We start from the raw sequence: 23,366 nt of genomic DNA, 5'->3' as shown, positions 1-23,366 counted from the left end.
TAACCTAACATGACACCTAAATAAATACGATGTCCAAGACCCTGTGAGCTTCTGCAGTAGATTCTTGTAGAGAGGAGGATAGAATGAAAATGGGGAAGTAGCATGTCTGGCTGATTTGGAGGAGAAGTCCAATTTTAGGATATTCACTGTCATCAACTAAACCTGGCAACTCCTGTTTAGTTATTATACTTTTACACCATTTGTGTGAAGGTGTTGACTTCCCATTGCATTGTGGGAATATCTCATTACAAGCGGGCCGGTACAAATAGTCAAGAATAGTGCCTGGCAATATCACCCCAAATCATCATCACCTTCCAATTAATTAAACATTTAATCACTTTAATTACAATTAATGAGTCATGATTTAAAGTAATGGCAAACACAGCATTTTTCTTAAGTACAAGCTGTGACAAGCTTAATTCTAATAATACTTTGTTGGCTCTGTAATTGACTTTTCCTTCATATTGCCTCCATGTTTTTGATTGGAGAAGTGGAGTCATGGTATATAGTGTATTTTTCACAATTATAAAATGCATTTAAAATCCTTTAATTTTCCCAAACATTGACAGTGTGCCTTATTATCCAGTGCACTTTATGTATAAATTTTACCAGTCAGGTTGCAAAGAGCAGTAAAGCCACTCTACTGAAGTACAGCTTTATACAGGAATTTCAGTAAAGTTTCTCCAGCACTGAGGCATTGGCCGCTAACTGCAGCATTAGCTTTTTCGCTGTTCAGAGCTGAGTATATCACAATGTAGTCTGCATGTTTACCGTGTTAAAACAAGCTACGTGGGAGGAAAAGCTAGGTGATAGCATCCTGGCTTACTGGAACACTCAGGGTTCCTCAGTGTAGCGCTGTCGGGCATCATTTACTAGCGCTAAGCACTGCTAACCATGGCTAACACTGCTGTGAACCACACTGTAGAAAATAAGCTTACTGTGAATTAGTGAAAAAATCTTTTTTTTTCTTTTTTTTTTTTTTTGAAATACAATTTTATTTCCCATTAGAAGGGAAACATGGCAATACCCTTGTGCCTTACTGTTGTAATTTAAAATGCACCTTATAATCTGGTGCGCCTTATGTATGAAAATAGACTAGAAAATAGACGTTCATTGATAGTGTGCCTCATAATACGGTGGGCTGTACGCTGTACATAAATCGAAAAATAGAGCTGGTCCCATAAGTGCTTAATTGGTGGAAAGACAGGAAAGGAATTGTTGCAATCTGGTGAAGACATACCTAGGAAACCCTGGCTGTGTGTGGATAAGCATGATCTGGGATCTGTCTGTGGCAGTCCAGGTTTCTTTACTTGACACCTCTTCAAACGTCAGTGACAGTGGCTTGCTGAAGGACAGTGGCTTGTAAGACTGGTGGAGGAGAACAGACCAAGACGCATGAAAACTGTGATTAAAAACCAGGGTTATTCCACCAAATATTGATTTCTAAAATCTTAAAACGTTCTGAATATGAACTTGTTTTCTTTGCATTATTCGAGGTCTGAAAGCTCTGCTTCTTTTTTGTTATTTCAGCCATTTCTTATTTTCTGCAAATAAATGCTCTAAATGACAATATATATGTATAAACTATAAACTAAAAATATATAAACTAAATATATAAACTAAAAATATAAACGTAAAATATGTAAAATATATAAACTATTTTACTCAAACATACAATACATATTAATAGCAATATCAGAGAAACGGAAGTGGTCTCTTAATATTTTTTAATAGCTGTATATATTAAAATAAATTTTGTGCTACACTTTTTGCACTTACAGCATAAAATGGTTCTAATTAGTACTGAAAAATGTTGAATCAATGATAAAATAAAGCTCAATACAGCTAGATTTAAAATGTTTAAACTTTAAGAATGCAAATAACCATTGAAACATGGTTTTTGATGTCATTTTTGAATATAAAAATTTTGCCTTTTTAAAAAAAAAAATCTTAAATAACCCTTTTTATTAAACATCACTAATCTTGGTCTATGTAGTTAAAGAGGCAATAGATATTGTGACTTATGTACTTAAATACCCAGTACATGCTCAGAAAAACATATTGTGACTTGATAAAATACTGTTATGTTGGACTGTATCTTGTGGCTTGTTAACTCTGTTGGAGTTGACATGTCATGGTAATTTAGGTGTACCATTTTTAGGCAGTTCTACATCTGTTGGTACACTTAAGGTGTCATAAACCAAATGCCTGAGCTGTTATGAGATGGCTATGCTCAGTCGGGGATCTACTGTCATAGTTAATGCATCTGCCAGCTGTTCTGTCTTTTAGTGGCAGTTTTATATCCTGTAAGAACATTTCTGTTCAGTTAAAACTGTCTGGGCTCTATCATACACCCTGCGCGAGGTGCGTCATGATGCTTGTTGCTATCTTACACCCCGTCAACAGTCTATTTTTTTACACCTTTCACCTGCGCCGATAAAATAGCATTGGAGTTAAGGAATACATCTGCACTGATGGGCTTGGCTGACTGGAAATTAGGTGTGTTCATGTAAATTTCTGGCATGTTGCTATTATGGCTAAGGAAAACACAGGTGCACCAATGACTGATGTAAACCCTGACAACAGTCAGACTTCAGAGTCTATTCCTATAGGTGCGTGTGCCAACAATAAACAGAATAAAGAATAAAATAACATTACTGTTTCCTTTAAATGAGCTGCTGGCATAATTTCACGGCGTGAAGGCACAGGTCAGTTTCCTCTGCTGAGATGCACAAAGCACCACGCTGTTAAGATACGAATGTGCCAAAGTCAGAGCTCACCTGGCTCTTAAAGGGAATGGCAAGTTACACATGGATTGGTTTATTTCCTGTTACGCCCAAAACACACCCATGATTAATTAAGATAATTAGTCAAAACGTGTCTTTTGCACGTTTTGAGCCACTCAAGGTATATTTTTTGCGCCCTCATAAAACCAAAGACACACCAACACACCCTATATCTAGCTGCGCGATCTATTACTATAGATCACAAAAAAATTGGACCCTCTGTATTATAAAGGGGTGGGGAGTGATAAACAAGGATATGTTGCAAAATAAAACTTCGTTGTCATTACAGAACCTGTTAGAACCCGTACTCTTCTTTCTATTATCACCTATTGTTCATTTAATCATGGATGCTGTTAGAAGGAAGCATGGTAGGATAGATTTGAACTGCTTCACAGGTTTTAATTTACAGATAAATATTTGATGATTTAATCTGGAAAGTAAACATGTTTTCTTATATCTTAGCTTGGACTACAATGATAGTAAGGTCAAATTGAAAGTCATGGTTTATAATATGTGATACAAAAATAATACAAAATAACTAATTGACTTTGTATAACTGTTTGGGTTATTTCTTATATACACACTGTGTATATTTACTGTAGTTTGAGGCTCCTGGTTTATTGTTTAGATTGTAGATCTTGGGTAATAATTAGAGGGACATTAAACCAATCTGATTTTTGCTGATTCTACCCTCAGCTTAAATTGGAAAAAGGCTAAAAAGTGGTAGGGGTAGTTTGGGAAGGGCACTGGGTGATGTATGGGTTTAGAAGCAGGGCAGAAGGGAGAGCTGATTGGGCTAACATCATCCTCGCCTATAGCACAGTTGAACCTGTGAGGATGCTACAGAGGCAGAAATTACCTAGAAATAAACTTTTTTTAAAGGTTAGAAAATGTTATAAAACTTTTAAGCAGGACTGATATGTTTCACAGCTTCAAAAAGTTTCACATTTCAATATGATATGGTTTAGAATTTAGTGGCTCCTTAAGATTAACTTTTATGCTCTTTTAGTAAGGCCTCTAAACGCAGAAGTAGAAGTTTGCTTCAGTCGTTTTTTCAAAGCAAAATAGAAGAGCAGAAGCCTGTAGTCATCAGTCTGCAGCTGTAGATCAGACCCCATATTGAATATATTGGAAATCCCAGTAGCCAGCAAGTAGCTTAGTGAATAACTATGAGCATTATCAGTTTAATGCTTTAATTCTCATTTGTGTACAAATCTGCAAAACTTTCCACTCCATAGTCCCCTCAGATCACGATTCACTGCATTGTTGTCATGACAACTAGTGTTGTCGAGGTCTAGTGATGTTAAAGATATCATAGCATATATAAAGGAGGTTCTTATAGTCTCACACATGCGTTTTGTATCACAGTATACCAGGAGGAGCAGTCTGTAAGTAGCAGCTTCCAGACACATCTCAATGTCACTCAAGCTGAAAACAGCGCTAATGGCCCGGCACAGTCAACTGGCATTATTACCTGTTACTATGCAAATGGTGGATCCGGTTCTGTTAATTGTCCAGTTGGTGGACTGAGCCGTCTGGAATTGGGAGGTACAACAGATGTGTTCTGTAATGACCACTATGTTACAGCATTATCTGTGCTAATTAGCTGCTCAGAGACCGTAGAGGTCTATAGCAGATGTCTGTTAAACCTATTTTAATTGATTGAAATGCACTTTGCCATATCATAGCATAGCAACCATGCTATAGCATTTCACATGTATTGTGTACAAGATAGGCCTGTTATAATAATTACGTTCATATCTTATCATACTGTGTGACATGAAATGACATTAACATGACCTCAGTCATTTCACTTATCGAAGTGAGCCCATTAATGTCAAATTCGTTTACAGTTTACACAGTTTAGTTTTATTTATTTATTTATTTATGATATTTAGGCCCAATCCCATTTATCTTTGTACCCGTAACCCTTGTTTTCAAGTGGAAGCGGTTAAATCCTCCCCCTGTGAATCGGGACAACCCTTCAAGTACCCGATACAGATATAGCTAAAGCAAAATATAGCAAAATAGTACATATTTGTATTAAAAGATAGCAAACTTTTACATTTAAAAGTCTTTTTGTTTAACCCTTTCAGACCTGTATAATCTCCAGTGATGGAAAAAAATATATATAAGAATGCTTTTTTTCTGTCTGTAATGCACTATAATGTAGATATACTATAATAATAATACTATAAAATCTATATAGAAAATAATTCCAATTAACTAAATATATATATTTTTTATTATTTCCATTTAATTGGACGCCTGTGTAGACTATTTAATATTTCACATTGACCTTCTTTTTTTATTTCATAAACCATCCCTAAACAGTAAAAAAACATGATTAAAAATGTCTTAAATTACATTAAATTAATAAAAATTAGCTGTTACTTTGCCTCAATGACTCTAGTGCTAATGTTTTTCCAAAACAGTGGGCAACTGTGGGGCAAGTTACTGTTTGATTGGTTTAGAAACTTGTTAATTGGCTGATTCATGGTCTATTTAGATGGGCTTTCAAATTGAGTTATGTTCAACAAAACATTTAAAAATAAAGAAAACTGTTACACACAAGGAGAAATCTGGTGTAAAATGGACTCGGGTTGTAGGGAAACATGACAAAGAGAACAAACTTTTGTTGAATTGCCCAATGCCATTCGCCCTCAGCATTTTAAAATACAGCACTTTCATATGATGCTTCCAACATGCTTACAATTCTATCAATTCTATCAAGCTCAAAGCAGCTCCAAAGCTTCATTAGTAGAATTCTGAGGGATCTAAGATTTAAAATGAGCCATCCAGAACTTTGAAAATTGAAGATATTTTATTTTAAGAAAAGCAATGTTCATACAAACAGTACCTTAACGTAGTCGACCTGATTGATTAGTCGATTGATGAGCATGAACTTATAGGATAGAGGAACAGATAGCAAAATTAGTTCTATGTTTTATTCGTTCCTGCTCATCATTCGACTTATTGCAACTTAATTTCAAGATGCCAGCGCACTGTTGGACTTCATATAGCATAATTGTTTTGTTGTCCTGATGCACTATATGGACACCTTAGGTTTCTACTCTTCTATTTTCTTCTATTTTGGAGTACTGCTGTAAGGATTTCAAGCTGTTGGATGATCACCACCTTACTTCATCCCCAACTACACAACTCATACTTAATATCTAGTGCTTGAGGGCTTTATATCTCTCTACCATTGTCATATTATAAGTGGTACAAGAGATATCCAATACTACTGTATTTAATAGGATATATTTATTTAAATCAATAGCAAGTCCCTTATGATGTGCATATAGTTGTTATGTCAGTCATGCATCATGGATCCAGACAGCATGTGGTTGCACATATATATAGGCGTGCTCTGGGCAGTTTAACCTGGTATGTAGTGTGAGTGTAATTAGTTTTAGTGCGAGTTCAGTGCTGTGTTTTATTGTGGTAGTAATTTGTAATTTGGAGGTAATATAAAGTCTTCTGTGTAATGAGATTGAGCTGTGAATGTCAGTATGTGTGTGTGTGAGTGTGTAGGTGGTCTAACAGCAGAGTGGCTGTTAACATGCTAACATGCTGCTTAAGATGTATTGTAGTGTTTTGTGAGATTTGTAAAAAAAAATATATATATAATAATAATAAAAGACTTCTTCCAGTAGTCACTTCAAGTAGGACAGAATCGTTTGTGATAAGAGGCAGTTGTAAATGTCAAAAGAGTCAGTAGTTGTCCAGATATTGAGTGATTGCCCATATAGCCCTAGTTGTGGGCAGTTAATAATAATGATATATTGTGCAGTAAACACACACACACACACACACACACACTCAGTGTTGTAATTTATCGTGGCACTAGTAAAAGGCTGTATGGGCACTTTGTAGGTGGCATAAATATTGTTTATACTGAAATATAGCTGTAAATGTCAATAGAGTCAGTAGTCATCCAGATAGAGAGTGGCCGTCCATAAAGGCCTTTATTCTTGGCAATTTAATGCAGTATTCCGTGCCAACATAATTGAAGACTGTACTGCTGGGGGAAAGTGGTGCTGATGTGGACAGAGAGTCAGCAGAAACCCTGGCAGGAGCTTCAAAGCAGCTTCATACTGTAGATGGAGGAAAACAGAAGGGATAGAGCCAAGCTGCCAAGCCCAGACTGAGAAATGTTTTCTGCCCATGCTGTGCTGGAAAACTATAGGGGCTATAGAGCCTGAGAGAAGCAGAGGTGAGGAAAGTGCGTAAATGTTTTGATGGAGTTTAAAATGTGACTGAGGTTAGGTAATGAACCTGGTGTTTTTTTTCCTAGTTTGTGTGTGAGTGTAAGTGTGTGAGTGTGTGCATGTGTGTGTACCAATCAGCCCTTTTTAATTAAGCAAATTGGGCCAGAATTTTGCTGCAGGGAGAGCTGGAGAAGGGCGGCGTGTACTTTACCTATCGGCTCTCATGCTTTCACCCTTCTAGGCTAAACGCCCACACTCCACACTGCACTGTTATTTGTGCTCTTTCTGTTTTTGCACAGACATTTTAAACACATTTTGTTTGAATTCACATGTAAGATATAACAGTTACAGCAGGATATGAGTGGGAAACTACTTTAAAACTATGTAAAACCAAGGATTAAAGATTTTTTCAAGTTATGCATATAAAGACATGGATGGAGAATACACTAATGCACATGCTTTTTGGTAACAGACATGTTGGCCAACATACAGCTTTGAAACAAATTAAGAGCCCACTTCTTTGATTTTAACAAATTAAAAACCTCTGGAATATAACCAAGAGTAAGATGGATGATCACAAGCCATTAAACCAAGCTGAACTGCTTGATTTTGTGCACCAGGAGTGAGTGGCATAAATGTATCCAAAAGCAGTGTGTAAGACTGGTAGAGGAGAACATGCCAAGATGTATGAAAACTGTGATTAAAAACCAGGGTTATTCCACCAAATATTGATTTCTGAACTCTTAAAACTTTATAAATATGAACTTGTTTTCTTTGCGTTATTTGAGGTCTGAAAGCGCTGCATCTTTTTATTCATTTCAGCCATTTCTCAGTTTTTATTTTCTGCAAATAAATGCAGTAGTAGTTTATAGAATAAAACAACAATGTTCATTTTACTCCAATATACACCTTAAAATAGTAAAATCAGAGAAACTGATTTAGAAACTGAAGTGGTCTCTTAATTGTTTCCAGAGCTGAATATATAGAGATGTATTATTGGTAAAAAATATTCCAAAGAAGCTTCAGTTGATATAAAAGTTCTTCACCAATCTTTAACGATCTCTATCACAAATACTACAAACATTCTTTATAAAAGCAAAACTGCTTCTTTTATGGCTTTGATTAATGATTAGACTTTGATTAGTGCTCCGTCCAGTATGTATGAATCTAATTCTCTTAGCCATGCTCCAAACTTCAGTAGAAAGCCTTACCTAAGCGTGCAGACAGTTACTCCAAAATAAGCAGAATAATTAGTTTTTTTAATAACCTTGATTTCATAAGAAACTATGAAAAGCAGGTGTTCCAATACTTCTGTTGAACTCATTTCATTATTTATTAAAAAATCAGGGAATCAGTAATAGAAGCTTGTGTGTAGCAGACTGGAAGTGATTAAAAAGAGTCTGTTTGAACTGTTTCATGAATGAAAGCAGTTCTCACTGGTGATAGAGATCTTAATACACAGTGCAATCTATATGTATAGCCTTTAAAAACTGAAGCATCGTGATATACGCTATCTCTATCTCTCTCTCTCTCTCTGTCTTTTTTCTCATTTATCTCTTTGTCTTTCGCACAACCACACACACACACATTCACCCACACTATAAGAAGGTCATATTGAGGGTTGAGCGCACTTTAATCTTCATAAAGCACCAGGATCAAATTACATACCAGTTACCACACGGGTCACGGCCATTAGCTCAGTTGATGTGGGTGCGAGCGAGAGGGAGAGAGAACGAGAATGAGAGAAAGAGAACGAGAATGAGAGAGAGAGAAAGACAAAGAATGAGAGAGAGAGAGAATGTGTGTTTCAGAATATCTGAGGGTTAGTATGGGTGTGTGTGTTGTGTTCCCGGTGCTGTTTAAATATTGCAGCAGTAATGAATGTGTCATAAATGATGCAGATTGTCTTTCATTATTTACAGGAGCTCATCGGTTATGCAGAATGTGTTTGGGTGAATAAAACTGATTGTTGGATGTGTGTACGAGCGCGTGTGCGCGTGTGTGTGAATATGTTGGTGTTCGAAGAACCTGCTGTAAGCCTCTCTGTTGCTATGGGTAAACACAGAAGGCAGAAGGGCATGCAGAGCTCGCTCACACACATAAACACTCGAGTCATCGTCTCCCCCTCATTCCACCTCGGCCGTCTTTAAATGGGCTTTATTGGCAAGGCGATAAATTCTGCCAAAGTACTTACACAACAAAAATAGCCCTAGCTCAGGCATTACAAACCCACTGTCCTCTTCCTCCTGCTCTCTATCCATCCCTCTCTCTCTCTTTACTCCCGCTCTTTGTCTCTCTGCCTCCTCTCTGTGGTTTTAATACAGCTCCTCTTTTCTGTCCTTCATTTTACCCTCTCTCTCATCAGCAGTCTTTTTAGTGCCCTTGCTAAATCTGTCTCTTTCTGTCCTACTTCATCTTTCACTCTGGGTTAAAGAAAAAATGAGAGAGAGAGAGAGAGAGAGAGAGAGAGAGAGAGAGAGAAAGAGAGGCCATTTTTCATTATGGATAATTGCTCAGACACTGAGGTTATTAAACAAGTAGGGGTGTTAGAAAAGAGTATTCATGGTACAACACTTTAGTTGGATGGTCCATGCAACTAACATTATCCTAACCTTAACCATTAATCAACCCTAAAATCTAACCTCAATCCTAACCTTAACCATCAATCAACCCTAAAATCTAACCTCAATCCTAAACTTAACCATTAATCAACCCTAAAATCTAACCTCAATCCTAACCTTAACCATCAATCAACCCTAAAATCTAACCTCAATCCTAAACTTAACCATTAATCAACCCTAAAATCTAATCTTAACCATTAATCAATCCTAAAATCTAACCTCAATCCTAAACTTAACCATTAATCAACCCAAAAATCTAACCTCAACCCTAAACTTAACCATTAATCAACCCTAAAATCTAACCTTAACCATTAATCAAGCCTAAAATCTAACCTCAATCCTAAACTTAACCATTAATCAACCCAAAAATCTAACCTCAACCCTAAACTTAACCATTAATCAACCCAAAAATCTAACCTCAATCCTAAACTTAACCATTAATCAACCCAAAAATCTAACCTCAACCCTAAACTTAAACATTAATCAATCCTAAAATCTAACCTCAATCCTAAACTTAACCATTAATCAACCCAAAAATCTAACCTCAATCCTAAACTTAACCATTAATCAACCCAAAAATCTAACCTCAACCCTAAACTTAACCATTAATCAACCCTAAAATCTAACCTTAACCATTAATCAAGCCTAAAATCTAACCTCAATCCTAAACTTAACCATTAATCAACCCAAAAATCTAACCTCAACCCTAAACTTAAACATTAATCAAACCTAAAATCTAACCTTAACCATTAATCAACCCTAAAATCTAACTTCAACCTTAACCTTAACCAGTAATCAACCCTAAAATCTAACCTTAACCCTAACCTTAACCATTAATCAACCCTAAAATCTAACCTTAACCATTAATCAACCCTAAAATCTAACTTCAACCTTAACCTTAACCAATAATCAACCCTAAAAACTAACCTTAACCATTAATCAATCCTAAAATCTAACCTCAACCTTAACCTTAACCATTAATCAGCCCAAAAATCTTTTATGGACTTTAATGGACCATCCAAGTAATTTCCAAGTGTTTTCAACTTTTTTTTAAACCGTGTGTTCTTGCACTATAAGAATTTGCTTTATATTGTTGCAGTATATTGCTTTGCTGAGAACCTTATATCATCAATATATCAGTGTATGTTATTCATAACCCTCGTATTAACATATGTATCGTACCTCCACATTCTTGTCAACACACAGCCCTGCAGTCAACAGTAAACATTACCTCAGAAATACAAAACTGATAATTGAACACACCTGCAACCTTCACAGATTGAACAGCAATTATCTATTCTAAAAAAAACACTCGTCATTTATTTTTCTGTTTTATTTCATTATTTAGAATATCAAGTCAAGGTAACAATATTTACTTTGGCAAAATAAGATCAAACAGAAACATTATTAAGATGATTATCATCATTATTGAACTCAGTTCTGTTTTTTTCTTTTCTAATTTCGGCCGAGCTCGACAACAATGATCGCGATCATCTTAAGATGTAATCGTCATGAAAGATTGCAACAAAATTGCACTTTTTTTTTTGTCAGTTCTGTTATCATTCATGAAAATCAATAAGAAAACAGAAGTTTATGGCAATACTTCTTTTTGTTTTTCTCTTTTTTTGTCTTCCATCTTTTCATTGCAGTTGTCCTTTCTCTTAGCCTGGATTCCTTCAAGTAACTCTGGAACTATGTGTTTGTGACGATGTAACCTGAATGACTCTCTATGGTGTTTGAATGAATGACCTTCACTGGAGTAATGCCTCAGTCTCTGCTTGTGAAAACACATTCAGCGTGGTTATGGGTACATCATGGCGCGTCTGGTCACTGAAGTAAACAAAAGGAGTAGTTCTGCTCATCCTCTTCCAGATTCACAATGCTAGTTGCACTACACACACACACACACACACACACACACACACACACACACACATACATACATGCGCGCACACACTCACTCACACCATACACACTCCGTATCCAATCCCGTTCCTCCTCAGTCAACAGACGTTTATTGGTCTGTGTGCTAAATCTGTCTCAAATCGTTTTATCATTATCGTCATGCCAGTGCTGGATTTCAAGCCCATGTCTGGTTCACGTTCTCTCCGCTCTCCGACTTGATGTAACACCAGCTCTCCGCCCTGCTGGTGCCAGCCCTATCCAATGATCATATCCCATCGATCCAGCGTGACTCTGCATTTCTGTCCATCGCCTTTGGCAGAGCAGTCCTGGCTAATTGATTACCAATCCAATGCCATTGCTTGGTGTCATTTGTTAGAAGTCATTGTCTGCTCGGCTTGCTCTGGTCCTGAAATAGACCATATATACGCACATACCTGACCTATTTGGCTCTTCTGTTCACTGGTTTAATTTCTTTGTTGTTCAGATATAAGTCTAATGGGGTACTTTTCTTACATCTACCAAGCGAATGCTCCATCTCTTTAGTCTATTTATCGCAAGTCTTTGCACTATATCTATACCTCACTTTGCTTCTGCTACCTCCTACTCCTCTCCTCGTGTTCATTTCTTGTTTGTCTGCTCTCTTTCTCCTTCCTCTCTCTCTTTCTCTCTCGCTCTGATTTTCCTCTACTGTGACATCTTCCCTCCACCTCTCATCTCTCCACTCAACCTTTCGCTCGGGCCTTAACAGCCGCCTGCCCATCCTCCCCTAACTCCTAACTCCACCGAGCTCACATGCCCACGTATCTCTCGCATCACCTCACACTTCACCTGTTAACTCTCCCTCTTTCAACTCCCTCTTCCTGGTCGATCACATTCGCTCTCTCTCTCGCTCCCCAAGCTCTTTCACTTCTCTTTCTCTTCCTCAGACCGTACAGAATGTTTTTTTCTGTACATTCCTATAGCCTCTGTTACAACATCTATTTCTACTACACCACACTTTCTTCCAGTTTACCCAGTTTTATCATTTTTTTCTATCTTTAATCCCTTTCTTTCTCCTTCAGTTTCTTTTTTTTATCAGTCTCTGTTACCTTAACTGTTACACCACACTCTCCTCCAGTTCCTCCCCTTTCTCCTTCTCTTTCTCCTTCTCCTTTTCTCTTTCTCGCTCTGTGTTAGCTGGGCTGGGGCTGGGGTTGGGATTGGTGTTTGGGTTGGAGTTGGAGTTGGTGGTGTTGTAGGCGTGGATGTAGCCCCGCTTGTGCCGTAGTTGCGAATCTCCACTGCTGCCACTGCTGGTCGTAGTGGAGGCGCTGGTGGTGGAGGCACACTGGACCAGCATGCCGTGCAGGGACTGGCTACGCTTGGTCCAGATGACGCTCAGCCGCTTGGCGTAGCTGTAGCAGGTCGTGGTGGCCATGTTCCCCATGTCGAAGGAGGAGCTACGCTTGCGCCTGATGGCACCATGGATGGGGCTTTGGCAGCTCAGGCCTGGGCTCTGATAGGCCAGCGAGGAATTCCACTGACTGTCTGTAAGTCCCCGTCTTACCACCACAGGGCCACCACCTGTGCTGAACCGCCTGTCCCTTAAATCAGTGTGATAATGAGGGGGCGGAGCTAAACTGAAGCTAGCTCTCTTTGCTAGTTCTCTGTTTGTGGGTTGAAGTTTGCTCTGGCCAGTCGCTAATTGGCGCGATTGGCGTGGCAGTGTAGATGGAGATGGGTTCTTGGGGCAATAGTACATTGGCATTCGCTCTGTCTCTGGAGTGTATGGTGGGAGCGCCCTCTGTGACCCCACCCCTCCCTCGAGCCCCACCCTGAGCTGGTCCATGTTTACCTTGGGTCTGGGCAGTGTTTTGGGTTTGGGGGTAGGAGGCGGCTTTGGCGATGTCCCGGACGCCCCTGCCCCCCCTCTTTGTTTCTGGAGGAGCCCGTTGGGTAGGACCACCATCATTACATCCCCATTCCCGTTGCTTTGTGAAAAAACTCCAGCTCCTTTGGCAGAAAGGGACGGGGAGTCTGATCCCGAGCAAGTGGCCTCATCGCCGATGTTGTGGTGGTGGATGTCGTGGTTGCTGCAGACCCGATGGCGCACCATCAGCGCCACGGTGAACACCAGCAGTGTAACCACCACGATTCCTCCCACGAGGATTGTTAAGGTCCCGCCCAGAAAGTGGGCTTGAAGTGAACGGCAGTCGGGGTAGTTGTCCTTGGTGCTGAACTGAATGCAGCCTAAAACCTTGGTGGCCGCCATGGAGGTCACTGTGTCGTCGAAGATGGCCAGGACGCACAGGTTGTATTCCGCTCCAGAAACGAGGTTCTTCAGGAGGAAGCTGTAGCTCGTGGAGGGCAGGATTCTGAGAGCGAAATAGAGATAGAAAAAGAGAAAGAGAGAGAGAGAGAAAGCAATAAAAGACCAAATTAGCACTGACATGCAGACTATCAGGCGAAGAAAGGATGTTGACTTTGAAATTGAGGAGGGAGAGAGGCAGGGAGGTAGAAGGGTGAATGGAGGCTCGGCAGAAAGAGAGAAAATGATCCAATCAAGCGGAGAAGAAGAATAGAATTATGAAAAGAAAGCACGACTCCTAATGCCTGATAATTTAGCCGTATCAGCCGAGACTGGCTCAGAGAATAGAACACCTCCAGTGAGCAATACCTGAGAGAGAGAGAGTGATTAAGTGAATAAGCCGTAATGGAGAAAGACAGGGCGAGAGGAGGAACCTCAGCAAAAGGTCGTTACAGAGCAACAGGGAAACAGGGAGTACTAAAAGGTGTGTGTTTATGTGTGTGTGTGTGTGTGTGTGTATGTGTGTGTGTGTATTAAAGTGCGTGGGTGTATGTGGGAGTCTGTTAAAGGTTGTGGGTGTTTGTGGGCTGTGTTGGCGCTCTGTTTGTTCCCCTTTACGCTTCAATTTTTTTCTTTCGCACAAGTCAGTGTGTGCTATTGTCACACAAATGCATAACGAACATAATAGGCATGTATGGGCAAATGATGCTGGCAAAAACACAACCCTACCATTCAGTAGTTCTCCCACTGACACGTAATTGCAGGCTCTCAGCGAGACCTTGAGCCATTTAGAATCCCTTTTTAGTTGCAGTATTAACAACCCCCCTCCCGTGCCTCCTACACACTTCTCTCTCTCTCTCTCTCTCTCTCTCTCTCTCTGTCTTTCTCTCTCTCCCTCACTTTTTCTCTCTCTCTCTATCTCTCTCTCTCTGTCTCTTCCTTCCATCCCTTCCTCGCTGTGCCTTGATCACTCAATTACTTGTTCTCTTCTAATTCTGCCCGTGCTCCTATGCTCTGCATGCACCCTCTCTTTCAGCCTACATGACCTTTCTGCCGTGTTCACTCTCTTCATCTGCTGTGCTCTAATTTCTACACCATTCTGTTCACGTTCATCTCCCTCCGTCCATCTCTGCTGCTCTTTCTCTAATTTTCCGTTTCCTCCCCATTTCTCTATCTAATTGTGCACCTATGTCCTCATTGTCTGCCCATCTCTTTTCATATCTGCTGCCCCCTTTCCAGTTTCACATTTTCAGTCTCCCTCCCTTTCAGTTTCTCTTCCATTCTCCCCTCTTTCTCTTTTTTTATCTCCATCTCTCTCTCTCTCGCTTGCACTCTCTCTCTCTGTCTCTGCCTGAGTAACTCTGCCGTAGAGGTTGGGTTCTATTAAGCGTGGCTCGGCTGTAAATTATGAGTTAGTGGCCAAGGTCACCCAGCCTGTGCTCCAGTGTTTTTAAATTTTTTATTTTTATATATATATACATATTTATGGATTCTCTGAGTCAATCTGCCCTTGTTGTGTTGCTTCAGTCTATGAAACAAAACACACAGGGAGATAGAGGATACTATTAAATATACATGGGCTCACTGAATATACAAATAAATCAATGGCAGCAGACAGAGGGGGGTCGATACACAGTGGCCGTATTGACAAACAGCTATTGGCATGTGTATTTGTTAATGCACTTTTGCAAATATGGCCCTGCATATTTCATTAATGCACTTATCGGAAATTCCATTAGGCGGGGATCTGTTTGACATATATATACAGTACGTATATGTCCTAGGGTTTAAGGACACCTCTTCTAGTGGATGCACTCGGCTACTGAGCAGAGGATGGTGATCATCCAAAATCCTGACCTCACTAATGCAATCGATTCCTCACAGCAGTTTCTCCAAATATACTACCAAGCATTTTCTGGACAGTAAGGTAAAGTTTGTTATACTCTTGATTTTGAGAGAAACAAGGAATGAACAGGTGTCCCAATACTTTTTTTTATCCAGTTCTAGTTGCCAGTTTATGATTAACCCCAAGATAATACACGAACCTCAATTTAAAACACTAGTCTTGATCATTTTTACTAAGTACGATATGTTGTGGTTATTTGAAACAAAGCAAATTCCTAAATTGTGACTATCAAACTTGTTATTTTGATTTTGTATACTAATGACCACTGCTCTCATTGGCTGTCTCATTAAATGTGATAGAATATGGGTGTGGCTTTTGCATATTTAAACGTACATCAACAATGACTGCTGCAAATACTATAAAGAGACGTACATGTTGGACTTTTTAAAGTCTTTTTTTATGCTAAAAGACCAAATACAGTTACAAATACACCCAGGAATGTCATCACATTGTAATGTTCTTTGGAGTTACAAATCACTTTTCTTTATCTGGCAGTTTGATGGATGATGGAAGTATGCTTATATTGTGGTAGCTGTAATGCTTTGTACGTTTGGTAGAGGAGGGATAATGGTATGGGGTTGTTTTTTGTAAGGGATTGGCCTAGTCTTATTCATTCCAGTGAATGGAAATCCATTTTCTTCTCTTCCAGTCCCCAAAGCAAGGGTGAGTTTGGTGTGGCAAAACTTGACTGACCCACACAGAGCCCTGGTCCTGACCTCTCTGAAATTAAACACTTCTCTGACTTCACTCTTCTGCTTTACCTAAATAAAAGCAAAACAAACCTTTAACAATCACACTTCGAACTTTTGTAGAAAGCCCACCCAGTAGAGTGAAAGGGGGAATGACGCCACAATAATGGCTATGGAATTAGAATGGGATGCCATCAAAGCTCCTCTAGTTATAATGCATGTTAATACTTATGTCCATATAAGGGATCTCAGCTTAGAAAGTCGTGGTTGTCAGACCACAGAATCAGCCATGCTACAGCACCCCTGGAGCAAGGGCGGTTAAGCAAGGTCTTACTCAAGTTCTCAACAGTGGCAGCTTAGCGGACATGTCCAGTGCCTTGCAAAAGTATTCGACCCCTTGGACTTTTTTATAAACTTTTGCCACATTTCAGGCTTTAAACATAAAGATATGAAATTGTAATTTTTCTGAACAATCAACAACAAGTGGGACACAAACTACTTAGGACTTTTTTTCAACATTGGATCATTCAGAGATCCTCATTGAACTTCTGTTGTGAGTTTGCTGCACTGAAAGTAAGGGGGCCGAATAATATTGCAAAAGTTTAAAATATCCAATAAGTTTCATTCCACTTCACAATTGTGTCCCACTTGTTGTTAAATCTTCACAATTATTGTTCTTCTTCGAAAATTACAATTTCATATCTGTATGTTTGAAGCCTGAGATGTGGCAAAAGGTAAAAACGTTCAAGGGGGCCGAATACTTTTGCAAGGCACTGTATATCTAACCCACAATCCTGTAAATAATAAATAACCCAGTGCTTTAACCAGTAAGACACCGCTGCCCAACTGATTAGTAGATGTTTGCTATAGGAGTTGAAGTATAGGAGATGGGAGTATGATGACATGTGAAGACCCTGACCTGGTCTGTGCTATCGTTCAGTGTTATCTTTCACATACAGAAACACACACACACACACTGAAGCACACTAAATTAATTATTTAAAACACTGTACTATTAATGTGAGTATTTTGAAGCAGCTTTAGTTTTGCTGTACAACTTCTCATTAGGATGAATGGGATTTGGGATTTATCGTTCAATAAAGCTTGTTAAACCCAATAAAACAACAATAGAAGAAACCCCATTTGTGCATAGTGCACGAATAGATCATAAAGCATAGATCGGTTTACTGGAAAAGCTAAAATTAGGCCTGTGCATGATTAGCTCTTCAGTATAATCATTACTGGATCCGTATCCCTGCAATGGCTGCACATTATTCACCTTTTTTTTTCCTTTTGTTTTCACTGTTTACTGGGATCTGCTTTGCCTTTATGCTTTCTTTTCTATGTGCTTTAAAGATAAGCCTTGCTATTATGAATTTCTCATGCGTTTAGCGTTTTGCATTTGATCATTTGACCAGCAGGGGTACAGTATAACTGGAGCAGCAAGCAAGGCCACACAAAGGAGAATGTGACAGCCTCATAAATAAGCTGGAGCAGTACTCAGAGCTATAACTCATACGCAGGAAAATGAAGGTTTATGCTGATAAATAAAAGTTTTACTGACCATAAGAAATGCCACCAAAAAGCATCTATAAAAAAGACCACAGTTAGCATGCAGTGGCATGTATCTTGTTTGCAAACAGTTATAGTCGGTCGCTGGAAGGAGACCGAACATTTGAACATTTATATGCACTGTTTAATCTTTCAGGAGCACGAAAAAACAAAAGCAAATTGAAAAGCAAATTGAAAAGGGATAAGATAAAAACTGCAGCGACTAATTGAATTGTAGCTCAGTAGCCAGAATGCAGTTACAGGCGAATATGCTACAGTTATAGCAGGGGAGAGCATCAGGGAATTGCACAAACTCAATCAGTTGTCTTCCGTCCCCGACACCTGTCAGCCCGAGCAGCACGGAAAGATTTGCCTGGGTTTTATTTGCCACAGACGTGATTATTGCCCACAAAGTCTGTCTTCCAGATGTAACAGGTGCAAAAAAACAAACTTTTTAATAGTGCGTGTTTCTCTCCAGCTGTTGAGAATGGCTGTTGTTAATGTACTGCTAATCTGCATAAGGATGACAGAGCAAGATGAGTGGTTAACGGGGCTGGGGGCAGAATTTTAATTTTCAGTCATAGACTTGGAACCCTCTGCCCTTCAAATGTTACAAAAAATCCTGCTTTTATATTCCACTGCTTGTTAAACCTTTATACATGCACAGAGAAATAATTAAAAAATGTCAGATTGTTACTAATACAGCTCTTGAAAAAATTAAGAGACCACTTCAGAATAAGTTTCTCAGATTTTGCTATTTATAGGTATATGTTTGAGTAAAATGAACATTGTTTTTATTCTATAAACTAAGGACAGCATTTCTCGCGAATTCCAAATAAAAATTGTCATTTAGAGCATTTATTTGCAGAAAATGATAAATGGCTAAAATAAAACCTCAGATAATGCAAAGAAAACAACTCTATATTCATAAAGTTTTAAGAGTTCAGAAATCAATATTTGGTGAAAAAAGCCTAGTTTTTAATCAAAGTTTTCATGCATCATGGCATGTTCTCCATCAGTCTTACACACTGCTTTTGGATAACTTTATGCCACTCCTGGTGAAAAACAATCAAGCAGTTCAACTTGGTTTGATGGCTTGTAATTATCCATCTTCCTCTGGATTATATTAGAGAGGTTTTCAGTTTGGTAAAATGAAAAAAACTCATCATTTTTAAGTGCTATCTTATTTTTATTTTTTTCCAGAGATGTATGTAACCACTATTAGGTGTAAATAAAAATGGACTATATCTTTACATTTTTACCGTACCTTCCTTAGACCAGTGTTTTTTGGTCCTGGGCCTGGTACCCACCTGCCCTTCACATGTTTGAGAAATCCCTGCTTTTATACCCCACTGCTTTATAACCCTTCATATACACACAAGAAAAGTTATTTAAAATTGTCAGATTACCTGATATATGTAACCACTGTTAATTGGAAGTAGAATTGACTGTATCACTTCATTTTTTATACAGGTTGGTTTAGGTGCTCAAACATTTCATCAGATAATAAGCACGTAAACTGTCCACTGGGCTGACAGCCCAAAACTGCAGTGTTAGCATGGCCGGATCTAGCTCTGCAGAAAAAAAACTACAGTTATTACATAACTTCCTGTGTGCTACATTTATACCTGTGCTCAGAAAACATTTGTATTTTTCAGAAGATTCACAATTACACAGTAAGAAAGGAGAAAAAGGAGGTTTTGTACAGAGTCTACAATGCCTCAAACAGTTAATGAGCTGATTAGTTAGTTAGTATCAGGTCTGTTGGGAGCAAGGAATGCGCTAAATGAGCAGGACAGGGGCTGAGAAACCTTAAATGGGCACTAAACCCCCTAAAAACTCCACCCTTAGCTCAAATTTGAAAAAGGCTAAAAAATGGGAGGGTAGATTGGGAGGGGCACTGGGTGATGTATGGGTTTAGAGGTGGGGCAGAAGGGAGAGCTGATTGGCTAAGCTGCAGCAGCAGCAATGTGCCGCTGATAGAAGTGAGACCCCGATGGTTGGACATCAACCGGGGGGGGGGGGTTTGTGTTGCGGGATGGGGGGGCTGTAGCACAGTTGAACCTGTGAGGAAGCTGCAGAGGTGGAAATGACTGCAATAAAAGTGTTTTTTAAAGGTTAGAAAATATGTATAAAACATGTAAGCAGGACTGGTATGTTTTATGATGTCAATAGAACACATTTAATGGAAAGGCTTTTAATGGAAAAAATATATAACTTAGAGTTTAGTGGCTCTTCAAGCCTTAATCTGTGCACTGTCAGCTCTGACAGGGTTAAACTACAGCTGTTTAAGGCAGACGCACTTGGCAGAAGGGATGTGTGTCTGTCTTGTGGTGGTAAGTCACTGTTAACAACAAAGACAGACTGAATTATTGCCAGGCCAATATGTTTTGGCAAGTTTCATAGCACAGAATGTATTACAGTGCATAACCTAAAGAACGTTGGCAGTGACTTGAGGTTTCTGTCGATAAGTATAAGGGTATTTTGAACTCCCGTCAACAAAAAAATGCATTTTACGGTCACTGAAAATCAAGTTTTGGAACGTGGTTTGGGGTGGAGATTTGTTTTGAATAGTTTGAAGAGCTCATGCAATGAAAAACATGTTTTTCTTTTTTTTTTTAAGATAAAAAAATGTCTCAATATGCTATTTAAATGTATTGAGATTTAAGGTAAAAATACTATTGCATTACAAGAAACCATTGCTTTTGTGATGTCATTATAATCAACACCTTTACACATGTATACGTATATCAGGATATGAGACTAATAATATCATGTCCCGTGACTTTCGTCAGGCCCGGTGTAAGCTAAACCTTAAGAATGCACATGGAGCCTCTTACATTGAGTGCCGATGTGATTTATGCCAGAGTTCCTTGTCTGTATGCACGGACAACTCTAGCCAGAAGCTGCCGATCACAATCATTACCCCCCACTGTGTTTTTCACTATGGGTGTTCAAACTTTCAATGACGTGTTCCCATCAGGTCTTGCTTGAAAAACCTCACAACTTATAAGGTGGACAATCTCAAACTGTCTCTGTAGTCTCTATAGGTTGGAAAATAGCCATGATAAAAATAAATACAGCATATAGCCTTTATGAGCTTGAGTCATTTTGCTGAACTGAGCGTGTTTCAGAACTCTGTGTATCTGACATGAGCAGTTTCTGTGTGGCTGCTACGATTGGGTTTGACTGCATGTTCACTTAATTTAGCTTCACATTGTGCTTACTCAAGCTTTGTGTCATTTCTTGTATTTTTAATGCTTTTGGATCATGGGTCATGGTATGGATATGACCCCTTTACTGTATCTTATGCATTAAGCATGCGTGTAGTGCTCCTCTCAAATCATTTGACATTAAATTACATGACATATTACAGGATTACCTCTTTTTAGGTGGGCATGAGAAGCTTTCAATTGTGTTAAGATTGTTGTATTGTATGAGATTTGTTTTTTAAATGAGAAATAAATGGAGAATATGTGTGCACCTGCAATGTGTGGAAATGTCAGAGCTTCAGGGACCAATTCATAATCAATATACAGAGACAGACCTCAAAAATATACAGTGGTATACAAGTGTATACAATGCTTTAGGCATCCCTGGTCTAAACTAAGCCTATTTTTTTATTTAGTTTATTTATTTATTTAGTGGAAAAGAAAAGTAGTACCATGCAAAAGTTTGGCCTCCTGGAGAGGTGGTGCACTGTTCTACTGTGCAGTGGCTCATGTACAAATAGGACCTACATAAAATATGAGTCAGAACATCTAGAGGAGAAAAAAAGAAATCCAGGATAAGATCACCTCTCCAACAATGGGTGGATTTTCATTTTTCAAGCATTTCACTGATATGGGGAAAAATATATTTGTACACTTATATAGCGCCTTTTTGCCTTTCTAAGCACCAAGGACGCTTACAGTCACATTCTACACACAATCACTTACACTGAAGATCAACACACTGGTGAGAAGCAGCAGCCAATTGAACCCAGGACCCCGGCGCTGGTGAGCAAACGTGTTAGCCACTAAGCCATCAGCAAATTCATTAAGTAAACTGTAGGTTTTGCCATAGGTCTCACAGTCCCTCTACTTTAACAGTATTAGGAATCTGGGTATTAGGAATCTAGGCCTCAAAAGAGTTTGGCAGGCCAGACGACTCAAACATTTCAAAGAACCAGAAGCCTTTTGCACTGAAAAATGGATGATAATCCCTCAGATTAGATCTGAAATACACTTAGCTGACTAGAGAAAGTGTTTATAAATTGTAACACTTGCCAATGGGGATGTTACTTATGCAGGTTTGCTTCCTTTTCATTTTTTTTTTCTTCTGAAGCTATGAAAAATTTAAATATTCAAGTATTCTCGCTTAAAATTCAAAGAAATCTGATCATTTTTAGTCTCTAAGCTCTTCACAGTAGAAGATCATTCAACCAAAGATGCCCAGGCTATGTTAAACATGATTAGAATGCTAGTATGTTGTTTTTTTTAACCATGACAGTTGCTTCAGTTATTATGGTATGATAGCTTAGAGTTTATCATTGATGTTGATTGGGTGTTTTGCTGCTTTGCCTCCAACTTGCTCAACTGCCATGGAGCCATCTGCACATGCCATTCACCCTCCTGCTGAGCTGAAAAGCCTCAAGTTCATACTCAATCATCCCCTGATTAGATTGATCGCTCACAGACTCTTACTGAACAGACTAAATGTTAGTTATTTCTTCTTTTTTTTAATGATGTTTGTCGTGCTATTTGTTTTGCTCAATGATTGTAAAATATGGATATTGTGATTCCATTCTCTCTTCAAATTTGCAATCAGAGTAATGATCTGACATGCAGAGACACTGCTACTCTGACTTAGTGCTTCAAATAATCGACTAATCTGTTGGTTAATTTTTAGCTGATTAGCCGATTGGTCAATGATTATTTTTGCCTTGTTCTCTATGTCTAAAAAATGATGATAAATGTCTAGATGTTTTTAAATGTGGAAAGTACTGATTTTTAGTGATTAAATATGTATTGGAGAAACAGAATAAGTTGAGTATAAACTGTGTGAGTGAGCCATTTACCCATCTCCCATTGCACTTCTGTCCCCAGCACTTTGTGTGATCCAGTACTGTTACAAACAACTATTAGTCGACAATGAAATTTGAAGTCGACAAATTTAAAAAAAAATCTACATTGTCAATTATATCGACTAATCACTGCAGCCCTACTCTGACTAGCTAGTTTATAGCTGACAGCTTGAATACAACTCAACTAATACATCTTACATTGTAGCAGAAAGTAGTTTTAACATCTAGTGTTTTTTTTTTTATTTGAAACATATGGAGATTCGAAGAGCTACACATTTTACTGCAACTAGCCAACAGGTACATATTTTAGTTTTTTTTTTTTTACAGTTTATTTGATATGGT

At 38.7% G+C, this 23,366-nt stretch overlaps 2 protein-coding genes across 2 annotated transcripts in view; one reads left to right on the top strand and one right to left on the bottom strand.

The window, feature by feature from the left end:
• The window catches only part of pcxb (pyruvate carboxylase b), a 357,875-nt gene that overhangs the window by 202,443 nt on the left and 132,066 nt on the right, over positions 1-23,366 (top strand). The window lies entirely within an intron of this gene.
• The window catches only part of LOC103030319 (leucine-rich repeat and fibronectin type-III domain-containing protein 4), a 45,449-nt gene continuing 33,142 nt past the window's right edge, over positions 11,060-23,366 (bottom strand). Inside the window, exon 4 of the mRNA XM_007242045.4 lies at positions 11,060-13,880. Within this exon, the coding sequence (XP_007242107.3) occupies positions 12,623-13,880 (1,258 nt within the window). The 3' untranslated portion in view covers positions 11,060-12,622. The remainder of the gene's footprint in view (positions 13,881-23,366) is intronic.

The sequence above is a fragment of the Astyanax mexicanus genome, chromosome 8, assembly GCF_023375975.1.
Source record: "Astyanax mexicanus isolate ESR-SI-001 chromosome 8, AstMex3_surface, whole genome shotgun sequence".
In the NCBI taxonomy this organism is placed as follows: domain Eukaryota; kingdom Metazoa; phylum Chordata; class Actinopteri; order Characiformes; family Acestrorhamphidae; genus Astyanax; species Astyanax mexicanus.
This window is presented reverse-complemented; position numbering and strand designations above follow the sequence as displayed.